This window comes from Corythoichthys intestinalis, chromosome 14 (genome assembly GCF_030265065.1).
Source record: "Corythoichthys intestinalis isolate RoL2023-P3 chromosome 14, ASM3026506v1, whole genome shotgun sequence".
Lineage (NCBI taxonomy): Eukaryota > Metazoa > Chordata > Actinopteri > Syngnathiformes > Syngnathidae > Corythoichthys > Corythoichthys intestinalis.
Genome location: NC_080408.1, coordinates 40539320 through 40552781, shown reverse-complemented (window position 1 = coordinate 40552781; position 13462 = coordinate 40539320). Strand labels below are relative to the sequence as shown.

The 13462-nt window shown below is 38.8% G+C and overlaps 2 protein-coding genes across 2 annotated transcripts; one reads left to right on the top strand and one right to left on the bottom strand.

Annotated features, from left to right (window-relative positions):
- Positions 1 to 5019: 5019 nt before the first annotated feature.
- Positions 5020 to 8826, bottom strand: higd1a (HIG1 hypoxia inducible domain family, member 1A). Its single transcript, XM_057858285.1, has 4 exons — positions 8668 to 8826; positions 8280 to 8354; positions 5620 to 5754; positions 5020 to 5477 (listed from the first exon to the last, which is right to left on the bottom strand). Exons 2-4 carry the CDS (start codon positions 8347 to 8349, stop codon positions 5404 to 5406), a joined length of 279 nt encoding a protein of 92 aa, XP_057714268.1. The 5' UTR covers positions 8350 to 8354; positions 8668 to 8826; the 3' UTR covers positions 5020 to 5403.
- Positions 8827 to 9813: 987 nt separating this feature from the next.
- On the top strand, positions 9814 to 12647 carry LOC130930373 (5-beta-cholestane-3-alpha,7-alpha-diol 12-alpha-hydroxylase-like). The gene is made up of 2 exons (XM_057858284.1): positions 9814 to 9932; positions 10344 to 12647. The coding sequence occupies exons 1-2, from the start codon at positions 9911 to 9913 to the stop codon at positions 11831 to 11833; spliced, it is 1512 nt and encodes a 503-aa protein (XP_057714267.1). The 5' UTR covers positions 9814 to 9910; the 3' UTR covers positions 11834 to 12647.
- Positions 12648 to 13462: the final 815 nt, after the last annotated feature.

Below are 13462 nucleotides of genomic sequence, written 5' to 3'. Positions count from 1 at the left end.
TGCGTGTGTGTGTGTGTGGGGGGGGGGGGGGGGGGGGGGAGTCGTGGAACAGTCCATTGTAGTGCGTGTGTGTGGGGGAGAGAATATAAATGCAGCATTCAAATGACTTTCTTTTTTGTTTTGTTATTTGTTTCTTTGGTATGCTGACATAACTATACATGATGAATAGTTGGGGGTGCTGCTGGCTCCAGTGGCCCAAGCCCTTGCTCGTTGGTGCAAGGGCAGCTGGTTGGGCGCCCCCTACTGGTGGGGGGCCTAAGGCGATCGCCTACTTCGCCTGAATAGTAGATCCGCTTATGGGTATACTAGTATATTTTGTCATTTACTTTTACTTTTTTTTCATTGAAAAATAAAAACGGAAAGACTAAAAGTCAATGAAAAAAAATTTCAGTCTTTTTGTCTATGACAAAAAAAAAAAAAAAAAAAACTGGAAAAACACTGGCACTGTTTTCACTTTGCCTTTTTTATTTAGCTTTTCGATAAAACTGACTTTTAGGCATATGGGGCGCCGTTTGTAAAGCAGCACATGCTCAAAATTACGACAACATTCTCTCACGTTTAGGGCCACACAGTGTATAAAATGGCGTGAAATTTTTAGAGTCACTTTTTTTTTTTTTTTTTTTTTTTGCACCTGTAGCCTACAACATTATTTAACAACTTAAATATTTATTTTTAAATAAGAAGTTTTGGACCTGATTGTTTAAATCCAGAACTCAATATTTAATTTAAATCTTAAACTTATATCCTAAATGTTAAATCAGGAAAAGGTCGGAACTAAATATTTAACTTAATATGCAAATTCACATGACTGGAGACCGGAAGTAACAAAACAAAATAAATTTAAATAGTTTCTCCTAAATATGTATTTTACCTATATATTGTAATTATCACAATGACTCATTTCCAAGAGGAGACTACCACCGTTGAGTAGGTTTTATTCATTTTCAAGCAACTTAAACGGACAGTCTGAGCTGCTCCACCAGCTTTTATTTTGTTACTTCCAGTCTCCGGTCATGTGAATTTGCATATAAAGCTAAATATTTAGTTCCAACCGTTTCCAGATTTAGCATTTAGGATATAAATTTAAGATTTAAATTAAATATTTAGTTCTGGACTTAAACAATCAGGTCCAAAACTTCTTATTTAAAAATAAAGATTTAAGTTGCTAAATAATGTTGTAAATGTGCAAAAAAAAAAGTGACTCAAAAAATTTCACACCACGTTTTAAACACTGTGTGGCGCTAAATGTGAGAAAATGTTGTCGTAATTTTGAGCATGTGCTACTTTACAAACGGCGCCCCATATAGGCAGGGGTTAAAGTGGCCACAATTTCTTGCCGGAACTCCCCGACGTGAAGGTCACCACAGAGCAAGATTTTTTTTTTTTTCTTCTTTCTTTTTTTATGACTTTTTCAAACCTCATAAACTACTGAAATGCAAAGAAGACTGTTTTAGCCCAGTTATTTCTATAAAACATACAAAAACTAATTTTCATTCAAAATTGTATTTTATCTATGACTTGCAATATAAAATTTAACAAAAACAGCAATAACCGCAACCTCCATCTCCTAATTTTTATTTTCCCTCATTTCCTCACATTCTAAATGCCAAATCTAAATTTTAATTACTTAAGAACATAGGGTGTATATTAAATTGAGGTAATGTAAAGTACAAATAACTTGTAATAATAATAACTACTATAACTATAACTAATAAGCAGAGTGAAATGGAATATATTTTGAAGATAGCGCAAACATTGACTTTCTTAAATCATAAGGAAATGAATAAGTAGCCTAACATAAATGAACAAATATAAGTCCAAAGTACACATTGACAGCTAAGATGTTCTGAATCTCCCCATCAGAGCAAATAAAACAAATTATGATAAATAAGCCACCTCAACTCTTCCGTTGCTCTTAAAGATTTGATCCATTTTATGTTGCATTGCCCTTTTTTGTCGCATCAACCTTTTTTTTTTTTTTTTTTTTTTTTTTTTTGCTGTTCCAGAAAACATGCACATTTGAACCAATCAGAGCTAACTATATCTGCTGATCACATGCCAGTATGTCAGCCAGTTAAACGGATAAATGAGTCCGGGCGTTTTGCTTTGCTGCGCGCACTCGCACATTGACGTGAGTCATCATCGTCAGACTTGGATAACTGCAGCAGCTGGGGAAACCTCCATGCCGTCCGTGGAATAAAATAAATAAATAGTTAATATTGGTGGAAACGGATTACGCTACACAAGCACTTTATTACGCTTGTTGTTAACACTTGTGTATGTAAATCTTATTTTGGTAAATTGTTTTCTTCTTGGAGATGAAATGCATGTTACCATTTTTTTTTTTTTTTTACATAGCGTTTTGACAGTTGCCGCCATATTTTCGGAATCAAAGAACCATGTACCTGAAGAGCATTTCGGCTCTGAATTTTATACTGGAACTGCGTTCTGGCCCTGAATCTTATACCGGAACTGCATTCCTGACCGTTCTGGCCCACTTTCACCCCTGCTTTTAGGGGTCCCTATTTTTTAGTTTTGTGTGAAATTTTTTTTTAGGTTCGTGGGATAAAAAACAAAAGTGTCTCGTGAAAATGTATTTAATTTTGTATGGAAGTAGAAAGCATGACGACAGTTAAGGTTAGGTTAGGTCGACAGTTAGGGACCACTAAATGTAAGCTTTACCTATCTTTTCCTTGTCTTGGCCTTTGCTTTTGCCTTTCCCAATTGCTTTTTTCCGTAACGAATGGTCTTTAAATAAAATGGCCTTGGGTGGAGCTTTCTAACCAATATTAGTAGGCAATAACTGTGACCTCGCGGAACATACTTTTTTCCGTACTAGAATAATGTGTAATTGCACATCCACTCAGCACATTTTCAGAGTGTGCACAGTATTTTTGCAATTAACAAGAGCACACAGCAAAGGGCAGGATATATCAAGTCTCCCGAAAGCTAAGACGAAATATGACAAAACGTACATAACGTTTCGCTTCACTTTTAATAAAGTGAGAGACGAGGAAAGAACGGCATGTTTACTGTGTCCAAAAACTGTTAGCAGCGACAGCATGAAGTGAAATCAATGAAGACATTAGACCCCAATCACACTGCTAAGTATAAACTTGACAAAGCTGCTTGATTTTTGTTGTTGTTTTTTTTTTCAGCGAAAATGTGCCGAATATTTCCAACAATCGTCCGGCTTTGTGAGTGCTATATCAGGAAAATAGCAAGCACTGTTAACATCATACAAGGTGGCATAAAAAGTTGCTCAGTCCCCCCCCCCCCCAAAAAAAAAAAAACATTCCATAGCAGAAGAGCTGATACTGCCTGCAGCATTAGACATGGTCTCGGTCATGCTGGACGATACGAGTGCTGCATAAATAAAAACTGTCCCCTTGCCCAATGACACTTGGTTTTTTTTGTGTGTGGCATATTGTGCTCTGAATTAATGCTGCTAATCAATTTGAATTTATTATCATTTATTGATTCATTAAATTTTATTTTTCAGTATCAAATAGTCAAAAAATGTGCCTTGAGTGTATGTTTTTTTGATTCAGGCAAATTGATATGCTTTAAGTTTGCTTTCGTTTGTATGAGAATAACGTTAACTTAAAAGTGATACTTTATTGTAAGTTGATCAATATTTTGTCTTTAATGTGAAAAGTTAACAAGGGAACAATGTTATGCAGAGGTATGTTTTTGATAATTTCATAGACAAATGATACTTTTTACAGTGGCGGCAGAAAGTTGGGGGGGTTGGGCGCGAAACATTTACTTCTTCCTGGGAGGGCGTAAATAACCAGAAAATAATTGAGAAGTACTGATTTAACCAATGAGATTTCATCAGAAACAAGAAGCACCCGACTGCAATCAACTGATTGCATTAGTAAAACACCAGATCGGAGAGAAGGTGTCCAATTAATGGGTTGGAACAAAAACCCACACCCACTGCGGCCCTATGTGGAATTAATTGGCCACCCGATTTAAGGGAAGGTGTTCGGCAACAACTGTTAACAATAGTTTGGTATGTGGAGGAAAATGTTCCGCCGGCCTACATTTTATGGATGGTGGGGGATGTCAGTGAAAGTCTTGGTAGGCCGGCGGGCTGAGCATTTTCCTCTGCTAGGTAACTACCAGTAGCTATTGTAACGATTTAAGTGCACTTGCTTGGTTGACGTCACTTTCCTTCGGGAAAGCTAGGTGTAATGTAAAGGTGTTGGAAAGCCTCTCCCAACATCATTTGATTGGCAGATCATTTGTTTCGATAAAAACAAATTACAGACTCTAGTACTTGCTTTTACTCTTTTATTCTTAGTCTTTTTATTTATTTTTTTTACATGGTAATGTGCACTTTGAGATTTATTTTTCAAATGTAAAGTGCGTTATAAATACAATGTATAATTACTTCACCGTTCTTGTTCATTTGTACCCATAATAAATACCTTTTTTAAAAAAAAATTCAAACCTAGACTCCTGTTTCATTTGTTCAGAATAAGCCTGCATGCACGAGATTTTGTTCATTGTTTTGCTACTTTTGGCCATACAACAGCAAAGTGGGTAAAGATTTAAACCAACGTTAAGTTTGATTCCACACCCCATAATTGATCCCTTATTTTTTAGTGACATGGAAACATACATTTGACAGTTTATTTTTCAGTGACATGGAAACATACATTTCAAATACTGACGCCGTGTATGCATACATGTTTGGAAAAGAAAAAAAAAAAAAGTATGTAATTTAAGGCATTTAAGTGATATAGCTCACTGGGCTATGTATATTTACTGTAGCTACAGTCCATGGTATGCTGGCTTTTTTATTTGCCACTTTTGAAGTTTCACTTGTAATTGGACCCTTCTCGATGGAAAATGCAATTATTTTACTCATCTTTAACAATCCACTTATAATGAATCAATATAGTATATTCCCCTTAATTAATAAACCATTTCCATAGATTTATGAATGTATCGTGTGTTCGTTTTTAGACAAAATCCATGGGATGCTCAAACTGTGGGAAAGTGCATGTGAGGTGTTTTTTGATTTGGCAAAAAAAAAAAAAAATCTCAGCACATTAACAATAAAATTGTATTGTACAAGACAAAAACATAAAGGGAAAATTATTTTCCAATGCAGTCCTAGCCCACTCGCAGTTCTATAATTATATTTAAACTTCAATTATTAATAAAACACTCCCACGCCATTTAAATTCAAAACAAAAATGAATAAGCTTAAGTAATTTTAACTGGAAACTGTGGAGGAGGTGATAGTTTACAAACAGTACTTTTCTGTATACACGTAGTCAAATCTTATTTATTTTGAGGGCACCCAACGGTGTGACGTATTTATAGAAAAATAAACCTTAATATGAGGTAATATTAAGGGATAATAAATAAAAGGAGTCAAGTCTTCGTTCACTTGGATTTTGTTTGGTTCTGTTCTTCTCTTGGTTTGGCAAAGAAGTCTCTATACATCGAATAAATGACACCTAAAAAATAGAATTAAACAACAGTTAGGTGATGACCAAAATATATAGATGTAACTTGTTAGTATTGGCAGCAAAAGTGAGGGATGTTTCCAAACAGGAGCCATTTCGCTGTGTTTATTTTAATTTCAGGCTGCATACGTACCCACGGTCATGGCTCCCACTACAAAGCCTTGGGCTGCCACCCGCATGTGGATCAGGTGCACGGACATTTTAGTGTCCCCGCGACTTTTTAACTTCCACAATCTGTAACCCACAATGGCGAAGAAGCCTGCCATTCCTGCAACAAGCAAAAGACTATGACCATTTTTATCATGTATAATTCACGTGCTCAACTGCACAGATGACCAGATATTGAGTTGGGATAAGGCATTATCTTATAGTAATGCAATAGGGAGACAAGGGAACTTGTATTGGAGATAAGGCATTTATCTACAGGGTGACCCAAAAAAAAGTTTACACTGCCATAATACAACTTAAATGCCATGTTTACTCATCTTAGAATTACAATTCAACCACAAATTATACATTATTGTAAAGAACATGTACAGTACACTCTATTTTTCAATGTGTCCTCCCTTAAGTGTCACAACAGCCTCCAGGCGCCTGCGGAACGCTTGACAGGTCTTCTTTATGTAGGATGCTGTCATCTTTTCCCAAGATCTAACAACGGACCTCTCCAAGGCTGCCACAGAAGTTTGTGGCTTCTTCCAGGCACTGTCCTCCACAGTTGCCCATATGCTATAATCCAGGGGATTGAGATCTGGACTCTGGGGTGGCCACATATCACCTTGCCAATCAACTTTTTGGTCCGCACAGATCTTCACTTCCAGACCCAGGTTTTCGTGAGGCTGTTCCAGTATCTTTCAGCTTCTTTTTAACTTTGTAGACTGCACATCTGGATATTCTCAGATTTTCTGCAATCTCAGTAGGTGTCAGACCGGCACGCAGCAATTCAGGTACAGCTAAAGTTTTCTTCATTTTCAGCAGAAGCACAGGAATTGTAGAGACGAGAGATTACCAGCTGCATTGAGTTACCTTAATGAATCACTTAAGCATGACAACCTATTTAGATATGTTTCAAATGCTTTTAAACAAGCAGTCAACTGAGTGTAAACTTTTTTTTGGGGTCACCCTGTATTTAAGTGGAAAGCATGCCCAGTGATCATACAGGTCATCAAGGGAGATCACTAATTGTGTCAAAGGTTGAAAATGAAATGTAGGGGTATAAAAAAGTTAATTATTGAATGAATGAGAGCGGTGCGTAACTTTCTTATATAACAATTATATGGTAAACATTTTTGCAGGGAGAAAAATAAAGGAAAATGACAATAAATTGTGTTGTTTCAAATATAACATACCAATCAAAGTTTTCATTGAGAGAGAAGTAGATCTAAGTGGATTTCTTATCATTTTCCTGGTTACTAGTTCAGCTTCACAGATGCCACACCTGCTTTCCAAGTGGGGTGTGTTGTGGTTAGAGGCATGCGAAATTTCCGTTTCTTAGATTATTTGGGATTTGGCCTTGGAAGATCCGAGAACGATTCACAAATTCCGATTACTGAATTATACCAGGTAAAGTGAAACTAAAACAAGGTCAGCGCGGTCTGCGGGACGCAATTAGGAATGGACCGAGAGTAAATATCATGTTCAACTCATGCCGCTAGGTAAAAAACACAATACCTGACTGCGGCCGACAGCTGCTACAAACAACGCCCAGTTGCTACAAACATACAGCCACACACGGCTACGGTAGATATCACATATACGTAGAAACTAGATGCAAAATGACAGCCGACGGCGGCGTTAGAACATGTATAGAGAACTAGATGCGAAATGACAGATTTGCCAGCGTTTAAAGTAAGTAAACAGCCGCCATCTTAAAGCAGTAGACTTCTCTAGAAGGCTCTGTTGTAGTGAACTTTAATTACTTTTTATCTAAAATACTCCTAAATCGGCAAAATCTTGACTTGAATCTATCCTTAAATGATTAAACAGTTTTAAAACTTTGACCTGTTGAAAGTAAACAGAAAAGAAATTATGGAATAACAGGAGCGATTTTAACAACTTTAACGGTTGATTCACAACATGAAATTAATTGAATGTAGTTTAAAGCTGCTGATACAGAATGGGGACTTGAGTATTTTATTTGCGGTTTTTAACTGTTAACTTGATACTGAAATAGTAGTTTGGTTTAGCCTGAGAGGATTTTGTAACAATTTGGAACTAATGAACAAAACATTAAAAGAGGAGGGGGGTGCGGGGTGCACGAATAATCGATTTATAATCGAATCGGAGCCTCTGAATCGTAATCGAATCGTTAGGTGCCCCAAGAATCCCACCTCTAGTTGACACATAAGGTAATATCGTTTCATGGATAGTGGTTATTCCACCCACCAGAAGCAGGTGTGTATTTTTTTATGCTTGTACACTTGCTCTTTCATGTTTCTAAATAACATTAGTGTAAATCATATTAGACCTGCTCTGCTGGTCATAGGTGTTATCAGTCATTGTGCATGTAATTCAAGCCTTCTAGGGAGCCATGTGTTTGAGGTGTAGTGTTGTGTGTTGAGAGACAGACAGCATCTGCTGGAAGAGAGGAAGTGATGTTTAACACTGATGCAAGAAAATTAGGACACACCAGCCACTATAATGGGTGATTTAATAATTAAATAAATTCTTAGGAGACAAATAAATAACCGTGTCGGTGGCGTAGGGCTCTCAAATTAAGAAATGCCATTTGTGAAAGTCATAACCATTTAGGTTTGACAAGTGATGCAATCAATGCAGCCACAGTGTACTCACCCACTGGTACGAATGGATTTTCCTTGGCTTTCCTTATAAATTTGGACTCGTTTTCCTCGTAGGCAGACATCGTGACTGGAAACAGAACGTATACGTTGTAAAGTGAACTTGTCTTCCATGTTAGCTTAGAAATGCTATTTAAAGTTCATGCTAAGGAATAGCTCAAAGGTTACACATGAAGGACAACGTGGATTGACATTATTCATTGATATATCTTTTCATTTGTTTATTTTTTTAAATGCAAGTTAACGTCCCAAAGGTTATTAAAAACACGAACACCATCTTGATTTTCGTACAGTTTTAACCAGAAATTCACTTTGCATTTACAAGGAATGTCGTCATTTACTACTCGTAGCTGTTACACTAAACAGTTATAAAACAATCTTACCTGTTTATAACCTGTTATGATATTTGAGAGAATTAGGAGCCAAATGTCCAACCACACAAGTCCCACGGGCTCTCAACTCGCACGTACGAAGAAAATGAATGTTCAGGAAACAGGAACACCGGTCGGCAAGCTTGGTGATGTAACTCAGTGCACGCAAGTATGACGTAGAATGCTACGTAATGGTGGTGCGTTTAGAGCAACGAGTAAAAATGTTATACATTATGTTGAGCGACCTCATGAAGCCATGTATTCTTATGAAAGCGATTTTAAAAAAAAACTTTATAGTTGAAGACTTTGTACTTTCTCATAAGATGAAATCACCAACTTATCAGAGAATGATAGACTATTAGAACATCATTAATGATTCTATTTAATTATAAAACCCAATATTTGAACGCACCAACAGTTTACAAGGGTTGCAGCAACCAAATATGGACGATTTTTACCAATACCATAGGAATGTAAACTACTGAATGGAATGTAAACTAGACTGAATGAAGGTTCATATCTGAGTCATTTAATATCCATGTAGTCTTTACGTTCACCTACCCAGGAAAATAAAAAATGTAACGAAAACGGTAGCCTACTTAATTTTACTCTACTAGTATGTTCTCTTTGTAATGATTGGTCGCGGGACGTGGGTTGGTCACAGCTGGTGGTGTTTACCGACGGCACGTTCTGTAAAGCAAGTTAGTGCTTGTCCAAAGGCAATAAATTCCAAATATGTACACCCTTCGTAACAATTAACACTGCCGTTAGTGTTATGCTTGTCAGTCTCTCCATATACTCTTTAAATTTACTCGCCATTTGAACTACTTTACTAAGGTGCCCACCAAGTATTAAATGGCAAAATGGAAAACAATGTCCACATTTTAATATTTATTTTTGTTCTTTGTTTTTGCAATGAATGTGCTACGACATTCTCCCCCCGTTTATTTATTTATTTGGGGGGGGGGGGGGGGGGGGGTCTTATATTTCCACACAATTTTTTTAGTCCACACGAAATTTGATTGAACGTCTTGAGAATACTTGCATTATAACAAATCTCCACAAGGTGGTGTTACTTGCTCACGTTACTTATATGCAAAACGATGACATCGTGGTTGTTTTCTGAATAAGCACGTGTTGTGGTAAACTGGCGTGCAACTCCACGAGAGAACACACGTACTGTTTCTTTTGTTGACGTTATTAACGGGGCATAATGATAAATCGTGCATAAACACCACTGCAAGAGGAACTTGCAATGGAGGATTTCCTTCTCAGAGGTAAAGTTTCCCCTTTGATGGAAAATGATAGAGCGTTAGTATATTTTTTTTAGCCTTTGTTCAAGAGATAGTCGGCAAAAATGACACTTTATAACTTTGTGACCGACAAACTAACAGCTGTTGATACTTTGATTGTGAAGCTGGATTTTTCCCATAAGTCTTTAAATGCGACAAACATGATGAATACTTGAGTTAAAGAGTCTAAATGAGAGCAGATGTGGTTCTAATAATGAACAATCTGCTAGTGACTATCCATAAATGGAAGCACGTTTATTTCCAGGAAAACTGAAACCTAAGGGAGGAGCCAAAAAAGGTTTTATGACACAGCATGCGGCTGATCACCGCAAACATTGCTTGTTCTATCCAAGGGTTCAGTCATGTTGCTACTGATCCTTTTCACATTTCTCACAGCATTGATGGGAGGCTTGTATCTTTTGGGGGTGTTCAGACAGCGAAGACCTGGGGAGCCCCCTCTGGACAAGGGTCTCTTCCCTTGGCTGGGCCACGTCTTGGAGTTCCGCAGAGACACGGTGAAATTCCTGCAGAGGATGCAGAGGAAGCACGGTGATGTGTTTACTATCCAGTTAGGTGGCTTCTATGTCACCTTTCTGCAGGACCCCTTGTCCTTTGGTCCGTTTGTCAAGGAGAGTCGGGAGAAGCTGGACTTCAACAAGTTTGCCAAGCACCTGGTGCACAGGGTCTTTGGCTACTGGTCGCCCAACAGCGAGCATCACATCCTGCAGCAATCCAGCAATAAGCACCTGAAGGGGGATGGCTTGGAGGTCCTCACGCAGTCCATGACATTTAATCTGAAGAACCTAATGCTGTACAACCTCGGCAAAGAGAAGCAGGCTTGGACAGAAGATGGCCTCTTTATGTACTGCTACAATATCGTGTTCAGGGCGGGCTACCTGTCCCTGTATGGCAATGTTTCAGCAAAGTGTGAAGATGATGAGGAAAAGGCCAAAGAGAAAGACAGGGTGGAATCAGAGGCCTTGTTCTACAAGTTCCGTAAGTACGACCAGCTCTTCCCGAATCTGGCTTACGGTGTCCTACCCCCCAAGAAGAGACTTGAACTGCGTGGTCTCATGGATTACTTCTGGAACGTCTTGTCGGTTAGCAAGGTGAAGACCAAAGACAACATCAGCGGCTGGGTGTGGGACATGCAGCAGGTGCGAGAGGAGATGGGCATGGATGAGGCAATGATTGACAGGTACATGTTTCTCCTGCTTTGGGCCTCGCAAGGCAACACCGGCCCGTCTTCTTTCTGGCTGCTCCTCTACCTCATGAAGCACCCGGATGCTATGGCAGCCGTCAAGTGTGAAGTGGACCGAATCGTGCGTGAGTCAGGCCAGGAGGTCAGGCGAGACGGGCCTTTGCTGGACTTGACGCGTGACATGCTGCTCAAGACCACCGTGCTGGACAGCGCAGTGGAGGAGACCCTGAGACTTACCGCTGCGCCCCTCCTTACCAGGGCTGTGCTTCAGGACATGACACTGAAGATGGCTGATGGCCAAGAGTTTTTCATCCGCAAGGGGGACAGGATGGCGGTCTTCCCATACACTGGTGTGCAAATGGACCCAGGCATCCACCCTGATCCCACAGTCTTCAAATATGACCGTTTCCTCAACCCGGATGGAAGCAGGAAGACAGAGTTTTACAAAGAAGGCAAGAAGGTGAAGTACTACACCATGCCCTGGGGCGCCGGGGTGTCTATTTGTCCAGGTCGCTTCTTTGCCACAAACGAGCTTAAGCAGTTCATATTCCTCATGCTGGTTTACTTTGAGTTTGAGCTGCTAGATCCGGAAATTGAGATCCCCAGCATCGACGTCCGGCGATGGGGCTTTGGAACCATGCAACCTGTCAGAGAGGTTCCATTCAGATACAGACTTAGATATTAAACAGTCTAAGGAAGCGTCAAGAAAACTTTTCAAAGGGCAATGCAATCAAATCAAAGACTTAGCATTCACTAAAGAGAAACAATGTATTTCAAGCTGAATTCAAAATTTTGCACTAGAATTTGAGTGTCATGTTCAGCTATTTTTTTGTTCAGTAATGCAAGTAAATCATTAAGATTTTATGTCTTACTCAATATGTTTTGAATTGTCAAACAAACATTCTCTTGAAATAATATTTTATCATTAGAAATGGGTCAGAGACCTTCTACGTACATATCAACCACTTATGCACACAAAAATAATTGCAATGAGTGGTGGTCAAATATATTTGTTCTGTGTAATTAATACGTACTCTATTCATCAATGGTTTATAGCTGCATATACACAAAGAAATCCTTCAGTTTGTGTAAGAACTATGATCTAGGATGAAAATCAAGTCTGGAAAGAAGGTAGGGCTGTCTTGGTATGTACAGACCTGCCAGGATGGCGTTTGTGATGAAAAGCACATGTACAACGATGCTTTTATTGCAAAATGTGGAACCGCTTAACAGAAGAATGTATTTACGAGAATTGTTGGACCCAGATTTACAAACTCAAAAGTAAAACAAGTAATCATTCAGTAATCAGTAATCCTTTCGCAATATCATGCTTAAACATTTATGTGACTAGTTAAATATGTTGTGTGGCAGATTGGTTATGCCCCCCTCTCACTTTGTGTATAAGTTACATTCCCTGATCAACAGGATGTGTGTGAAGTGTGTATTTTTTCGCAAAATAAAATAGAAAAAAAGGCTACAATGTTCTTGTGTTTCATTGTAATGCTTAACAGTATTGTGTTAATTTCAAAAACGATATCAAATCTAATGCAATTAAAAACAGAGTTCTGTAAGCTATAAATTGTTTTCCATAAACTTCCAGTTTCCTCAGTCATTTCACATTTACATAACATTATTTCGAGTGGGGTATACAAAATGTCCAATCGGATTGAAAGAATCGTTCAACAAAAGAGGAAAGCGTGTCCATAACAATTTAATGTATGACCTTCAAGAGAAAATTTCAAATTTAATGCACATGCCAGCGGATTTGCAATGATGAAATGAAGACCATATGTAATGTGTGCTCTACACATTGGGTGCGTTCTTATCGAGTGTTTTGTATCACCAACTAACTGTGTCCAAGATTCCATCTTGAGAGGTGGGGTGGGGGTGGTGGGGGCATGGCATAGTGTGTGAACCTCAGTCAGAAACCAAAATACTGCAACATGTATTTTATTGCCAACAGTGATGCTTCAAAGAACCACCAGAACGTTTCTCAAGCTTTGAGAACAATTTTCCACCACCACATCACCCCTATCCTCCGCCAACGTCACTGGCTTCCCGTCAAACAAAGAATCAATTACAAGATCCTCATCATCACCTTCAAAACACTCCATGGCTTGGCCCCTCCCTACCTTTGAAATCTATTCTGTTTAAACCAGACATGTCCAAAGTCCGGCCCGGGGGCCAAATGCGGCCCGTAGTCAAATTTCATCCGGCCCCCAGCCTCTGTCATAATATCAATAACGTCTGGCCCGCACACAGACTTAATAAATTGGTCAGCAGGACTGCTACCAGCATATGAAGTAGCTTACAC

What these genes read in the sequence shown, in the direction of transcription:
- higd1a (XM_057858285.1), bottom strand. Translation starts at nt 8,349, where the DNA reads ATGTCTGCCTACGAGGAAAACGAGTCCAAATTTATAAGGAAAGCCAAG. An exon ending in AAATCCATTCGTACCAGTGG is followed by an intron (nt 5,755 to 8,279) that starts GTGAGTACACTG and finishes TGCTTGTTGCAG; the next exon opens with GAATGGCAGGCTTCTTCGCC. An exon ending in AGTGGGAGCCATGACCGTGG is followed by an intron (nt 5,478 to 5,619) that starts GTACGTATGCAG and finishes TCTATTTTTTAG; the next exon opens with GTGTCATTTATTCGATGTAT.
- LOC130930373 (XM_057858284.1), top strand. Translation starts at nt 9,911, where the DNA reads ATGGAGGATTTCCTTCTCAGAG. An exon ending in GGAGGATTTCCTTCTCAGAG is followed by an intron (nt 9,933 to 10,343) that starts GTAAAGTTTCCC and finishes CATTTCTCACAG; the next exon opens with CATTGATGGGAGGCTTGTAT.